At 42.3% G+C, this 15,451-nt stretch overlaps 2 protein-coding genes across 4 annotated transcripts in view; one reads left to right on the top strand and one right to left on the bottom strand.

The window, feature by feature from the left end:
- pkd1a (polycystic kidney disease 1a) overlaps positions 1 to 13,616 on the top strand; it is a 112,259-nt gene extending 98,643 nt beyond the window's left edge. For both annotated transcript variants that reach the window (XM_076989344.1, XM_076989345.1), the window contains 10 exons: positions 1 to 14; positions 449 to 588; positions 877 to 1,007; positions 4,621 to 4,741; positions 4,925 to 5,050; positions 5,749 to 5,923; positions 6,134 to 6,421; positions 6,661 to 6,795; positions 8,810 to 9,130; positions 9,786 to 13,616. The exon at positions 1 to 14 is cut by the window's left edge and continues 181 nt beyond it. In XM_076989344.1, coding sequence (XP_076845459.1) covers positions 1 to 14; positions 449 to 588; positions 877 to 1,007; positions 4,621 to 4,741; positions 4,925 to 5,050; positions 5,749 to 5,923; positions 6,134 to 6,421; positions 6,661 to 6,795; positions 8,810 to 9,130; positions 9,786 to 10,988 — 2,654 coding nt within the window. In that variant the 3' untranslated portion in view covers positions 10,989 to 13,616. The remainder of the gene's footprint in view (positions 15 to 448; positions 589 to 876; positions 1,008 to 4,620; positions 4,742 to 4,924; positions 5,051 to 5,748; positions 5,924 to 6,133; positions 6,422 to 6,660; positions 6,796 to 8,809; positions 9,131 to 9,785) is intronic.
- tsc2 (TSC complex subunit 2) overlaps positions 13,160 to 15,451 on the bottom strand; it is a 31,975-nt gene continuing 29,683 nt past the window's right edge. For both annotated transcript variants that reach the window (XM_076989347.1, XM_076989346.1), the window contains 3 exons: positions 15,353 to 15,444; positions 14,727 to 14,825; positions 13,160 to 14,576 (listed from right to left, as the gene is read on the bottom strand). In XM_076989347.1, the coding sequence (XP_076845462.1) occupies positions 14,406 to 14,576; positions 14,727 to 14,825; positions 15,353 to 15,444 (362 nt within the window). In that variant the 3' untranslated portion in view covers positions 13,160 to 14,405. The remainder of the gene's footprint in view (positions 14,577 to 14,726; positions 14,826 to 15,352; positions 15,445 to 15,451) is intronic.

Here is a 15,451-nt window from a genome sequence, read left to right on the forward strand (position 1 = left end):
ATAACATGCTGAAGGTGTGTATGTACACACACACACACACACACTCACACTCTCACACACACTCACACACACACACACACACACACACACACGCAAAGGCATGCATGCATGCATACAGTGTACATATACACACACACACTCGCATGCATATAGACTCGAACTGTCACTTACTCATGGTCACACACACACACATGCATACAGGCATGCACACACACAAACACATGCATGTGTGCACACATACATATGCAGACATGAGTATAAATCCACTAACCCTTGGTCCTACTAGATTCTCCACTCCTCGAGTTTCTGTTTTTCATCTCATCAAGAGTGTTTGATATTTGCAAGGCATATTCTCTTCTGATGGCAAAATAGAAAGTAACCCAGAACCCCCACTGGTGTGTGGTGCTGTGGTCATGTTGTTGAGGTTGGTCTTTTCCTGTGTCTGCAGGGCTTCCTGGTCTACATGCTCTTTCTGCTGGTGGTCCTGCTCCTGAACTATACCAACTTAGCCAAAGATGCTCACCGACTGAGACTGCACACTCAGCTAGAAAACCACCTTCACACGCAACACTTCAATAACATCAGCAGGTAATGGGCATTTGGTACCGCAAGTGCGAACCACTGAACTGTGTGTGTGTGTGTGTGTGTGTGTGTGTGTGTGTGTGTGTGTGTGTGTGTGTGTGTGTGTGTGTGTGTGTATGCATCTAGCTTATTTTATTTCTACTTTATTTCCTATTTTGGGTATTTCTATAATAGTCCATACATTTACAATGACTCTATCTTTTAGATTTGTGCTATCTTTAAGAATAATGGACTATCCCTTGAAGAGACACCATTCATTGCACCCTAACCTTTCTGATACGATCCTGTGTGTAGGCGAGAGGACATGTGGGCGTGGCTTTCCGATACCCTGTTGCCACAGTTACTGGATGGGCCCACCCTCATGGAGGGGACAGGCAGCCTGCTGCTGGGCAAGCCCCGCCTCCGACAGCTGAGATCAGAACCAGGTGAGAAAGAGACAGAAACAGACGAAGGATGAGGTAGAGAATGGAATGAAAGAAAGAGCGTGTTGTTCATATGAAGAAAGTATAGAATCATCCAGAGGCTTTAGACGGTGATTTTGTTTGTAGAAAAAAGTCACAAAGCATATAATATTGATCCCAACCCTCCCGCAAGACTGGAATGGGGTATGACATCACCATCCCTGGAAACAGGAGTCAATAAGATTAACTGGTAAAAACCACAAACAGGATCATTTCAGGATTGGTGGTGATTCTCACACAGCTCTCTAGAACTGTCACCTCACCTCACACCTGATCTACTGAGTTAGCTCTGAGGTTCTAAGTTCTGTTGAGTTAGCTGTGAGATTCTAGGTTCTGTTGAGTTAGTTGTGAGGTTCTAGGTTCTGTTGAGTTAGCTCTGAGGTTCTAGGTTCTGTTGAGATAGCTGTGAGGTTCTAGGTTCTGTTGAGTTAGCTGTGAGGTTCTAGGTTCTGTTGAGTTAGCTGTGAGGTTCTAGGTTCTGTTGAGTTAGTTGCGAGGTTCTAGGTTCTGTTGAGTTAGCTGCGAGGTTCTAGGTTCTGTTGAGTTAGTTGTGAGGTTCTAGGTTCTGTAGAGTTAGCTGTGAGGTTCTAGGTTCTGTTGAGTTAGCTGTGAGGTTCTAGGTTCTGTTGAACCTAGTTATGAGGTTCTAGGTTCTGTTGAGTTAGCTGTGAGGTTCTAGGTTCTGTTGAGTTAGCTGTGAGGTTCTAGGTTCTGTTGAGTTAGCTGTGATGTTCTAGTTCTACTGCCTTTCCTCTACATGGAATGTCTTTGGACCAAAGAATCAGGCACTTATGTAGAACACAGAGGAAGAATTTAAGTGATTAACCATATATTCACCACCATTTTTATCATCCTGCTGTTGATTGGTAAACACAATACACACACACACCACTATAAGGTTTATAGTTAGCTATAACTATACATTAAAACTAACTCAGTTGGCTTACTCGCACACATTTACACATGTAGACACATACTTAGTTTCTGTCCCACACATACACTATATTGCCAAAAATATTTGCTCACCCATCCAGAACAAATCATGAAATTTCCTCACTCCTAAATATTCCACAGCCAATGTCAGCTGTATTATAAGAAAATTGAAGTGTTTCGGAACGACAGCAACTCAGCCGCGTAGTAGTAAGTAGTAGCCGCGTAGTAGTAAGTAGTAGCCGCGTAGTAGTAAGCCATGTAAACTGACACCGGGTGGGTCAGTGGATACTGAAGCACATAGTGTGAAGAGGTCGCCAACTTTATGCAGAGTCAATCACTACAGACATCCAAACTTCATGTGGCCTTCAGATTAGCTCAAGAACAGTGTGCAGAGAGCTTCATGGAATGGGTTTCCATGGACGAGCAGCTGCATCCAAGCCATACATCACCAAGTGCAATGCAAAGCGTTGGATACAGTGGTGTAAAGCATACCGTCACTGGACTCTAGAGCAGTGGAGACGCGTTCTCTGGAGTGACGAATCATGCTTCTCCATCTTGCAATCTCATGGACAAGTCTGTGTTTGGCGGTTGCCAGGAGAATGGTACTTGTCTGACTGCATTGTGCCAAGTGTAAAGTTTGGTGGAGGGGGGATTATGGTGTGGGGTTGTTCTTCAGGAGCTGGGCTTGGCCCCTTAGTTCCAGTGAAAGGAACTCTGAATGCTTCAGCATACCAAGACATTTTGGACAATTCCATGTTCCCAAATTTGTAGGAACAGTTTGGAGCTGGCCCATGCCTCTTCCAACATGACTGTGCACCAGTGCACAAAGCAAGGTCCATAAGACCTGGATGGCAAAGTCTAGTGTGGATGAAATTGACTGGCCTGCACAGAGTCCTGACCTCAGTCCAACACCTTTGGGATGAATTAGAGCGGAGACTGAGAGCCAGGCCTTCTGGCCCAACAACAGTATGTGACCTCAGGAATAATGGTCAAAAACCCCCATAAACACACTCCTAAACCTTGTTTAAACAACCTTCCCAGAAGAGTTGAAGCTGTTCTAGCTGCAAAGGGTGGACCAACGTCATATTGAACCCTATGAATTAGAATTAGTCCCTGACATAAGTTCTGTTGCTTATCCATGTTGTGGAAACAAAAGCTTATAACCTGACTTTAAATTCATTGATTGGTTTTAGAAATGACTCATATGAAAGCTGAAGTCCTCCCAAATGAGATTTAATTTACGAAAATAACTTTGCTTTACTGCAGAAATATTGATCATTTAATGAATACAGAAAGGTCAGATTTTGGCAAGACAAAAGTTTTGTCGCCCACAGAAAGTAAGGTAAAAATCGAACAAATAATTCACTTCATATACAAATATAGGCTTCATAACACTGGTGAATGACGTTGTGGTGCTATTAGAGCCATATTTAATATTTTGTGTGACTTCCATGAGCTTGAAGGACCGCATCCATGCGGTTCGACAATGATTCATACAATAGCAAAGAATGCAGTCTTACATGCCTCCCAGAGTTCATCAAAATTCTTTGGTTTTGTCTTCCAAGCTTCCTCTTTCATCCTACCCCAAACATGCTCAATGAGGTTCATGTCTGGTGACTGGGCTGGCGAGTCCTGGAGCACCTTGATCTTCTTCAGCTTGAGGAACTTTGATGTAGAGATGGATGTATGAGATGGAGCACCATCCTGCTGCAAAATTTGACCCCTTTTACCATTGGGAATGTAAGATGTAGCTAATACTTCTTGATATTTTAGGCTATTGATATTGCCTTCCACCTTGCAAATGTTTCGCACACCCTCATACTGAATGTAACCCCAGACCATGATCTTTTCCAAGTTTCCGAACTTGACTGTTTTCTGGGTGAATCTTGGATCCATACAGGCTCCAGTAGGTCTCCTGCAGTATTTGCAGCGGCTGTGGTGTAATTCAACTGAAGATTCATCTGAGAAATCCACCTTCTGCCACTTTTCCAGCATCCATCCATTTAGCAGGCTGTGGGCCTTGGCAAATGCCACATGGTTTTTTACCTGCCTTTTGTTTAGTGCTGGCTTCTGGGCACTGATTCGACCATGGAGACCATTTCGAGACAGAATCCTACAAACTGTTCTAGTTGACACAGGGACTTGAGGTGACCAGGCCTGGAGGAGCTCTGCTGCAGTGGAAGAGGGACTGGCTTTGGGTTTTCTAACCAACAAATGTTCCTCCCAAGCAGTTGTCTTGTGGGGTCTGCCGGACCTGGGCTTGTCAAAAACATCTCCAGTCTCTTCCAGTCCAACTAGAATTGGGTGCATTATATGACAAGGCGACAAAACTTTTGTCTTGCCAAAATCTGACCTTTCTGTGTTCATTAAATGATCAATATTTCTGCAGTGAAGCAAATTAATTTTCATGAAATAAATCTCATTTGGAAGGGTTTCAGCTTTCATATGAGTAATTTCTAAAACCAATTGATGAATTTAAAGTCAGGTTATAAGCTTTTGTTTCCACAACATGGATAAGCGACAGAACTTATATATGTATATGCTGTATATGAGTCAATGAAGGTGAGCCAATACTTTTGGCAAAACAGTATATTACTCAGTACCCAATCACCTGAGCCGTGACTCTTCCCTCTCTCCCCGTTAGCTTGCATGTCACACGGACATTTACCAGCATCCCTTTGGTTTGGGTGTGGCCAAGCCGGGTGGGCGGAGTCAGGTTCAGGGTTAACACGCAACTGGAGCCACAGTGTGTCTCATAGCAATGGGTAAGAGGAAGCACACATACATACATGCGCACCCACACACAAAATCTCTCATAGGCACGGTATATACGGACCATATCATATTATATAACAGCTATGTTATATTAATAACTAGCTCAGACACCTGCTTCAACATTTTATTTCTTTCCATCATTGAATGCTTATTATCTGTGCGTGTGTGTGTAGGGCATGGTACTGGGGCCGGCTCTCTGTGTACAGCAGCAGTGGATTTATACAGGAGCTCAGCAGACAGATGCAAGAATCAAAAAGTCTCATCCAACAGCTGCGTACACACCAGTGGCTGGATCCACTGTGAGTACACACACACACACACACACACACACACACACACACACACACACACACACACACACACACACACACGTGTTGTGTGCATGCGTACACGTTCACGCACACTCAAGAGATGTTTCTTGGTAAGACTCCATGTTCTTTCCTAGCTACAAATGGTGTTTTTTTCAATTTGCAAGGTGTGTGTAAGTGATTGGACCCAACTGGGCCATAATTAGGTACATAAAGGGAACTAGAAAAGGTCAGAGAAGGAGAGAATGTGGGCGAGGAAACCTGAAGACTGTTCCCCCCGTCGCTATAGTTACGGTGGATGAAAAGCTGAGTCACAGAGCATATCATATTGATCCCAACCCTCCTGCGAGGCTGAAATAGAGCACAACAGCGCCACCCCTGGCGGCAGGTGGAAATAGGTCCCTAACGAGCAGGTGAAGAGTGGCAAGGCCAGCTCGCTGAGCACTAGAGGGAAAACCACTGAGAGCAACCATGACTGTGCAGGAGAACCCATGACTGTGCAGGAGAACCCATGACTGTGCAGGAGAACCAATGCGATGGTCTAATCAGAGTCAGGACAGAAATACAGTGTGACATGGGGGGTGTGTGGAGTCTTTTGGCCAAGGCCGGTGAGGTACAGAAAGAGTGACAAGGCTATCTTATTTCATTCTGAGCCAACGTGTATGTGTGTGTGTGTGTGTGTGTGTCAGGACAAGGGCTCTGTTTGTGGAGTTCTCCATCTATAATACAAACACAGACGTGCTGGCGGTGGTCTCTTTTCTGCTGGAGTTCCTCGTCTCTGAGAACACTCAGTCCAGCGTGGACCTAAAGACCTGCAGCCTGAAGACCCTGCAACACGGCATGGATCTCCCTCTGTTCCTCACGGTAGCTGTCAATCACCGTGTCTCAGCCAACCATATCTTCACACCAGGTTTCAGAGTGACTGTCAATAACTCATCATGCTCAGTGGTTACAGTTTAGACAGCATTTCATACAAAACAGCATGTACACTAAATAATGAAGCACACTATAGGTACGAAAGGCTGAAAGTGGAGACTGAAAGTTGTCCCCCTTGTTTCTCCCCCTTTCTGTCAGCTCCTCTTGATCATCCTAACCATTTACTTCTCCGTACGAGAGGGTGTGGCTGCCCGGAAGCAGGGTTGGAGCTACTTCCTGCGGGTATGGAACATGGTGGGCGTGTCCACTCTGCTGCTGGCGGCTTGTGTCTCCGCCCTCCACATCGGTCGCTCCGCCCTCGCCTCCCACCTCTGGGCTTCGTTTCTGCAGCAACAGGAATCGTTCACCGACTTCTTCCCGCTGGCCCAACAGAGCCAGGTTCTGACCCAGCTCAACGCCATCCTGCTCTTCCTGTTGGTTCTCAAGGTGAAAAATCGCCACTGCAACCTGACCTCAGATCAGTTTCATGTGTAAGGATTGCAGTTGAACTAATACTATGGCTCTTTATGGCTAGGTGCTGCTGGTACAGCAGGTGAGAGTAATGATTTAGGAGCTCAAAGTATCATTTACTATGACGAGGCAAAAATAAAGTGGATCTAAAGTGGATCTGTTTTCCATATTACACGAAGTACAGTTAAGTCCTAACTCCGCCCAATTCCACACAGGCGTCTCATCAGCTGCGCTTCCTGCGAGAGTGGGCGGTTTTTGGCAGGGCTCTAAGGAGATCCGCATGGGAGCTGCTCGGTGTGGCCCTCAGTCTGCTCCTACTGCTACTAACGTACTCTCACATGGGACACCTGGTGAGTACAGGGAAGGACACACACATACAAACCTGACAGCTATTCCAAATACGCGCAGACGCCACCAAAAATGCAACACATGCAACCGCACATATCTAGAATCCTCTCTATATATATATATTAGTGGTGGAACACATGCAACCGCACATATCTAGAATCCTCTATATATATATATATATATATATATATATATATATATATATATATATATATATATATATATATATTAGTGGTGGAACACATGCAACCGCACATATCTAGAATCCTCTATATATATATATATTAGTGGTGGAACACATGCAACCGCACATATCTAGAATCCTCTCTATATATATATATTAGTGGTGGGCCGTTATCTGCGTTAACGGCGTTCGATAGTGTGATACTCTTATCGGGCGACATAAAAAATATCGCCATTAATCTATTCTTAAAGATGGGTTGGGAGCTGGGTCAAAATAGGTAAGCAAACTATGATGACTTTCACCTTGATAGTTTAGCTCGGGTGTATTCCTAACCAAATTGCACAGTAGGGGGTGAGGATGAGTTTTCAAACCTGTGAATTACAAAGACTACCACAACAAATCGCACGTGTGCTTACATGGATGCAGCCACAAAGCCGCCAGGTTTGCTTCATGGAAAATTCATTTTTAAGAAGCTTCCTAATGGAGACATTGACAAGACTAAAGTTGGTTGCACCTTAAGCAACACAGAATTAGTTTATTGTAGGAGTTCTACCAGTCTGAAGTACCATTTAAACGCAAAGCACCCATTTGCTAATGCTGCTGACGCTGGGTCAAGCACTGATGCAGCCCAGGGGAAGAGTCGCTGCCAAACTACTCTGAGGCAAGGTCAGCGCAGCTCTATCAGACAAGTTGACCAATCTCTTTGCTCAGTGGATTGCCACTAGCTGACGGCCCATAAGCATGGTTAGAAACCCTATTTCAAAGACTGACTTTTAGTCATTACTTGGGTAGCACGCATATTCTGAATGAGCCATTTTAATCTAGATTAATCCAGAGTAATTTCAAGTTTTCAGTGTGATTAATCTATATATATATATATATATATATATATATATATATATATATATATATATATTAGGGGTGGGAATAGATACATTTTTTAATCTGTCACGCCCAGTGCAGCGAGAAGGATGAGGCACGAGTCCACTCTTGCAAACACTGACGTACTTTAATAATCACACAAAAACAGCGCAGACAGCGCATGTATAACACACATGAATGACTCTGACAAAGACGAGCACGGGACACTGTGCGAACACACATTAAATAGACAAACCACATAAACCCCATGTGATGACGAGATGAGCCACAGGTGAGATAGACGACATAAACACACGCCCAAAGGGGAGGGGTCAGGGGCTGTAACGTGACATTTTTGTATATATATATATATATATATATATATATATATATATATATATATATATATATATATATATATATTTGTATATATATATAACACACCTCCAGTTACACATGTTCCAGTCACACATGCTGGACTCTCACAGAGGCTCATGAGAGCGTGAGGTTTAGTCGGTGGGCTTTGTAATGGGAGTGTATGGAAAAAGTGGAATGATGTTGAACATGGGGTGTAAATCTGCACAAGGTTAAACTTTCCTTTTAAAGGTGTATATGTATGCTTTCATGGTGGGGAAACAAATTCCAAGCCCTGGCTAAAATATTTTTATTCTCCTTTCAAATTGCCTTTTTTCTCTTATTTTCTCACTCATTAAAAGGGCCCGATGGATAAGACTTTCCATTCTGGGGCTTGCATCTCCCCGACAGGAAAAGCTGTAATGAAATTGTCAAAGCCACGCCATTACATCAGCACTTACATCCACTCCTGCATTCTTTCTCCTCCTGTCTGGATGTCTTTCGTCTTTTTAACTGCCGCGTTTCATTCTATTTAGAACACCTAATTGACTGTGTTGGTTAAAGTATTGCCTTCTGAAAAGCTATTTTTGAAAAGTACAATTTTTGTCTTTTTGCAGCTCTTCCATTCCGTCTTGGAGGGCTATGGATCAGTTGCTTCTGCCTGCTTATCACTGCTAAACTTTGGAGGGCACGGACAGTTGTCGTGGCGACCTAACCGAGGCTCCTCCCCCTGCTCCAGTTCCTGTTTTGTCTTCTACATCAGCTTTACGCTGCTGCGTCTTGTTCTGCTCTGGCTGGTAACAGCAGTGTTGCTAAGGAACTATCGCCGGGTAAGGGCGGAGCTGTACCGGCCGGCCGTGGACCTGCAGGACTATGAGATGGTGGAGCTGTTCCTAAGACGCCTGAAGATGTGGATGGGACTCAGTCGCACCAAGGAGGTGGGTCCACAGCAGCAAGCTTCAAGACTCTCGCCTTTTGTTCTTTGGTTTCATCCATGGTTCTGGATGCAAGATGTGTTAAAAGGAGATTGTGAATAAGCTAATATTATAATATTAATATTATAAGCTAATATTATTATTAATAATAATATATTATATATATATATATTATATAAAATAATAATATACTATTAATTATTATTAATAATAATAATATAAATTATATATAAATTATAATAATAATTATAAATTATTATTATATTATTATAGTATAATTATAAATTATTATTATAAGCTAATATTATTATTATTAAGCTAATATTATAATATTAATATTAGCTAATATTATGATTTACAGCTTGGAAAGATTGGCCAGTATAATGATAAGATAGCAATTAGGTGAACAAACCAGATTTGCACAATAGTGAATTCTTACCCCCAACACCCATGATCATTTTTACTACTTTTTTGTTTAGTAACGCCAGATACCCCATAAAGCCAAAGTTAGATTCAGATATTCTATGGGTTCTAGTCAAAACCCCCTCAACCTCTTCAAATATCTTGCATGTCTATATCTTTCAGAATATAACAGCAACTGGAGCTAAACCAGACTTTATTCATTAATTTGGATCTATCTCTGTTCTGCTTTCTTTAGTTCCGTCACAAAGTGCGCTTTGAGGGTATGGAGCTCCCTCCATCCAGATCTTCATCCACGAGCGACTGCAAGTCCCTCTGCCTGCCTCCTCTGGACACACCAGAGGCCCCGCCGACGCCCGACAGTGTCGAATGTGGCTCAGAGGCTTCCTGGCAGCCCACCTCAAGCAGTCCATGCAGCCTAGCTGAGGCTCCGGGACTTGGCCTAGGCCCCACCTTAGGCCTGGGGTTGGTGGTGGGAGGCCAGGCTTGGAGAGAGCGGGCAGAAATGGAGGCCACCCTTAGAAGGGTCCTTCCAGCCTTTGATGCTTTGCTGCTGCAACTGGACCGGGTTACCCAGGCAACAGAGGAACTGTACCGCACTGAGTGTCAGCTAGAAAAAGTCCAGAGGAAGAGCCGGGGATGGACTCATGGGAGACACAGAATACGAAATTTGGACTCTGCAGGACAGAGGACACACAGCCGGGGACACAGAGGCTCACAAAGACATTCCCACACAGAAATGAGCAAGCGTCCTCACAATGCTGAGTCCCCACAATGTCTTGGACCTGCAGGCAAGGTTTACCACAAGAGCAACAAAAGTTCTCACAAAATTGATAAGGGCCTCCATAAGGGAGATCCCAGTTCACGCCAGATACATCCTCAGCAGGACTTGTTGGTGAAGGATTCAAGTCCCCAAAGTATTGACATGAGTTATCAAAAAGCACAAGTAAGTCCTGACAGGATGGAAACACATACCAGTAAAACTGAAATGAACCTTCACAAGATGTCGTGTCTCCTCAAAGTAGAAGAAAGTGTCCTCAGGGCAGAAGCAAGCATAGGTACAGGGGAAATAAATTCCCAAAAGACTTGCAAAGGTCCTCATAAAATCTCAAACACCAAGAAGGTTGATCCAAACATCCTCAAAGATGCCGAGTCTATTGACTGCAACAGCAGACCTGTACCCCCTCCAACACCAATACCCACCCCAACTACTGCCCCTCCTACTCCCCCTGGTTCAACTACAACTAATCCAACCCCAATTCCTCGTGCTCTTGAGTGGGTTCCCCCTAGTAACAGTGAGGACCTCCCCTCTAGCCTTTTCCGGCATCCAGCACACACTATCACCATACCCACACGCAAACGCAAGCACAAACCCCCACCACTGAAAAACAAGGTCCACCCCAACCCAGACAGTCATATCTCAGGACACTCTAAACCTTGAGGACCCAAGGATTCCAATTGACGGAGAATTGGAAAGAAGGTTCTGTAAGACTGAAGTCTTATTTTTTCAGGTAATGAGTCAAAGAAGGTTAAGTGAATTATTATGGACAAAGTTGAGGGATTGTTGTTGTGTAAAAGAGATTGGTGACAGCAGGTTTTGTTACCAACTCCCAAGAAAAACTGAGATTCAAATATGGGGAAACAAAAACCCAACCGTACCACAACAGCCTGATCAATCTGTCCCAGAGCAGTGCAGTTTGACTTGCTTGACTGGGGCACAGCCATGTGGTACAAAGTCAGTATGGAAATAAGGTGCTGGTCACGCTTACCCTCATGAAGTTCTGTATCAAGTTTCTCCCCTTTCCTTCACTTTGAATGACCTCAGTCCAGCCCTATGACCCTGGAGGTCAGATGGGTTGAAACCGACAAGGGCACACTTTGTGCTGCCATAGCATCAAAATGAAACCACAGGAAGTAACATTAGAAAACTGTATTGCAAAACCGTTGTCACAAGATGGTCGATATGTAGTGATATTTTTCAGCATTCGAGTTTGTGTTTGAGGCATTGTGTCAAGTTATGTATTATGTAATGTTTTATGGTGTTTAATATTTTTTTGACTTATCACAAAGGAAGCTATTGCGAGGTTATGGGTATATATTGTGCCCACTGGTACAGCCTATTTGGAAGCTGAAAAGAAAATCACATACAAGTGGACTCACACATACATTGATATACATAGACATATCAACATTATGCACATAGTTTATGCTTGCAGGTACTTAAGCATAATGCATGCTTCTTATTGTACAGATATCTAATTTACAAACATGCAAATCAAATGAGAGTAAGCAACCATGTCCACACACAAACACTCATGTAGAGGGTATCAGGGTGCTCAAACCTCACTGTTCCAAAATAACCCTTTAACTTTTCCATTTCAAAGCAAAATGCAAATGAGCCAGAGGATTTATCAAACCTAAAGGACCTTAAAGACTTGAGAAAGGCAGCAATAATGAATGGTAAAGAAAAGTCAGGAATGAAAGACTGCAGATCACTGAAGATTGTGTACTTTTAGAAAAGAAAGACAAGACTGAAAATGGGATGATGGAAAATAGGAAATTGAGGAAAGGACTTTTAAAAAGTAAGAAAAAGTAACTGATGAGGAAATATAGGTCCAATATCCAGCTTTTTTATATACATTGCTCCTCTATATCCACATGACACATTGTTACATGCAGGAACATAAACATGTTATAATGCATTATTAAGTGTATTATTTTTGTTACTTTTTCAATTGTTGCTTTTGAAATTTTTTATTTTTATTTAAAAAAAAGCACTTTGTATTGATGTACGTAAGTGATTGCTTAGAAGAGTAATTGTGTGAATCTTTTGAAAATTAAGTAAATAAGCTTGGTACGAAAATAATAAGAGATAGCTTCAAGAACATTACTCTTCGTATAGACTAGCCAAGGCTTGCTATTCATTTAAGCATCAAGAGAGTTATTTTAACTAAAGTCTGTTTCTTGTATACTTTGCACTTTATTTCAACGTCAGGCTTTTATGCTATGCCATATTTAATAACTCATCTGGAATGTTTATTGTCTTGAACCCCTCCCACCTCTCACACACACACACACACACACACACACACACACCCCTTCCAGAACATGCATCAATAATGACAACATATTTTCTTCAATTAATATACATCAGTTTATATCAGGAAACAAATCTTATTTGTATTAATTTGTTGCTAAACCCCCCCCAAAAAAAAAAAAAAATATTTACCCCTAAATGTGTTGTTTACCATGATGATACTCAGGGACCCTTTAAAATAGCCAAATCAGGATGATACTTTGTTTTTCTGTTGATTTTTGTGCATTGTCGTTCTTGTTTGTCTTCTACAGGACATTTATGAGTCCCATAGTGCAAATAATACTATAAGGTATTTAGACTGAAGTGCTTTAAACCAAAGAAGAACCCACTCCAAGACCAGAACATGAAAAAGGTTACTCTTCTTGTGAGAAGCCTGCCGTAGGAATCCATGTTATCTATATTTTCAATCCATTCCAGTCACATCTTGAAGTCTTCAGGCAGTTTCTGTACATAATCGCTGTGCTTTGATGTAAAGAATGCATAGTACCTCCTTGTCCCTCATTTTGCTTCAAGAAAACCTGCACTGACCACACTGATGTTTTTACCTTCACACTTATGGACTTCCCACAATGCTTCAGTATTTTCAGCACAGCAACCTCATGCCTTTTTTTGTTTGTTTTGTTAAGCAAACACAAAATCTTTTAACAGTTATTACTGAGCAATAATGAAGTTTAGTAGCTTTGGCTTCGTAAATCCTATTGCTAATGTTCTCATGGCATTATCAGTATTAAAAATAAACCAGTATGTCTGTTTTTGATTGTGTCAAAAGTATTTCCATTGTAGAAAGTCCATAAACACGTTTGAAGTGCCAAAGTCCATTTCCTAAATGCTAAATATATTTTTGCGTTAAACGTAATTTGTTCACTGCAGGAATCGTGTCTACGCGTTATTCATCTTGCCATTGTATTCACCAGCTGTGGCACTTAAATGCTTTTGCACTTGACAAAGTCAAATAAAGAGTTTGACCGCCAAGTGGCTTTCATGACTTTCAGTTTCAGTTGTAGCTCTTCACTGAACATGAAACAGTTTGCTTTAGAAAATGATTTTCTTTAACATTTACATTACAATGTAAATAAAACCTGAAAAATTATAAATCAAAATTTCTTGAGTTCTAACAATTTATTCTACATACAAGACACACGCATACAACTTGGTTTCCAAATCTTTTAGTGTTTATTCACTTCGGTTTTCCTGTCTTCCTTGAACTTTAATAACAAATCCTGAGCACAATGCCTGCAGTGGTATGTCGTTCGGTTTGAGAGGATAATCTTTGATTATAAAAGGTTCACATACGGCAAGTTGGCACTACCACTGAGCATTGTGGGTCAGAGGCTTGGGTGCAAACACATGCATTACTCTCTCTTATGCATGTTTTAATGGATATTTCATACCTATTTATGCACACACACACACAAACACCAATAAAATCTCTTTTTACCGATGGATTAGCCGGTATTAACAGATCCGTTAGCCCAACAAGAAGAGGCAATACAGAGAGTGAGTGAGTGCGGGCGTGAAAGTGTGCAAGAATGAAAGTGTTGTGAAAGTGTGCGCTTGTGCACGCTGGCAAACGTACTCCATGGGAAGCAGTACACGACAGCACCGAGCACATATTAGTGTGGGGCACTTTCATGCTTTAAGGATATTTAATTCATCAACTTAAAAATATTAAAAATATCAGCATCATCACGTCGTCATCATCATCAGGTAGTGGAGGGTAGATGGGGTGGTTTAGGGTGGGGAAAGGGTTAAAAGTCAATCCTAAACAAAATCTGTGAAGTCGTCAACTGTGGAAACCAGTCGCTTCCTCTGGCCAGAGTCGGGGTTAGCAGCAGAACCTGGTGGCTGGTGAGATGTTTTGTTCTGCAAGGGCGCGTGGCTTTGGGTGAGAGAGATTCCAGGAATGGGGCGGGACTGGATTTCCTCTTGAGCCTTTGAGATTGAGAGGGAGGCAACGGGGTGGCACGAATAGACAAGTTGTTGTTGATATGCATTTCTATGGCATCCAGCCATAGGAGATTCAATGGAATAATGTGAATGAAGTGAAACGGTTCAATTATGCAAGTCTTATGACCATCTTACCCGTGTTCGGATTCTTTTGATGTGCCGGAGGCGGGCCAACCATTTTGAAGCATAGGCATCAGACGGATTGGCTCTGTACTGGTGAACAAGGGACGCCATCTTGGGCGAAAGAGGAAAAACAAAATCGTAATTAAACACATTAAACCCATTCTAAAGCAAGACACAACATGCTTTCTAAACCTAAAGACACTAAATCAATCCTAAACTTAAAGACTCTAACCCATTCTAAACCCATTTAAAGATTCTAAACCCATTCTCCCAGCCTGCAGAGCTGCTTGACTGGGGTCTGTATGTAACTAAACCACTGAGAAAGGTAAACATGCCAAGTCTACTTTGAGTTTCATAAAGTGACAATTTGTAAAAGACCGTACTTTTGGCTGCTTGTTATATCTACAGTTCCAAAATGGTTGTGCTAAGGAAGCGTTTGTAAAAGCTATATGACTCCTTCTGTGTGCAAGAGATTATTCTGGCTGCTACAACAGAAAGTTTGCAGTGCTTGGATGGCTTGTAGTATTAATTTTTTTTTAACAAACCGCAGCCATTAGAAGAGAGAGAGACAGACACAGACAGACAGGACAGGGAGACCATCAATCCATCAATCGATCCATCAAGGGAAGAGAGCTCACATTTGCATGCAGAGCCATCTGTCTCACTAGCAGTGGGAGGTTCTTGTCAGACACAATCTTCACTATAGTGGTGTCCACCAACCCCTCCAGGTCTGCAGG

This window comes from Brachyhypopomus gauderio, unplaced genomic scaffold (assembly GCF_052324685.1).
Source record: "Brachyhypopomus gauderio isolate BG-103 unplaced genomic scaffold, BGAUD_0.2 sc67, whole genome shotgun sequence".
Taxonomy (NCBI): Eukaryota; Metazoa; Chordata; class Actinopteri; order Gymnotiformes; family Hypopomidae; genus Brachyhypopomus; species Brachyhypopomus gauderio.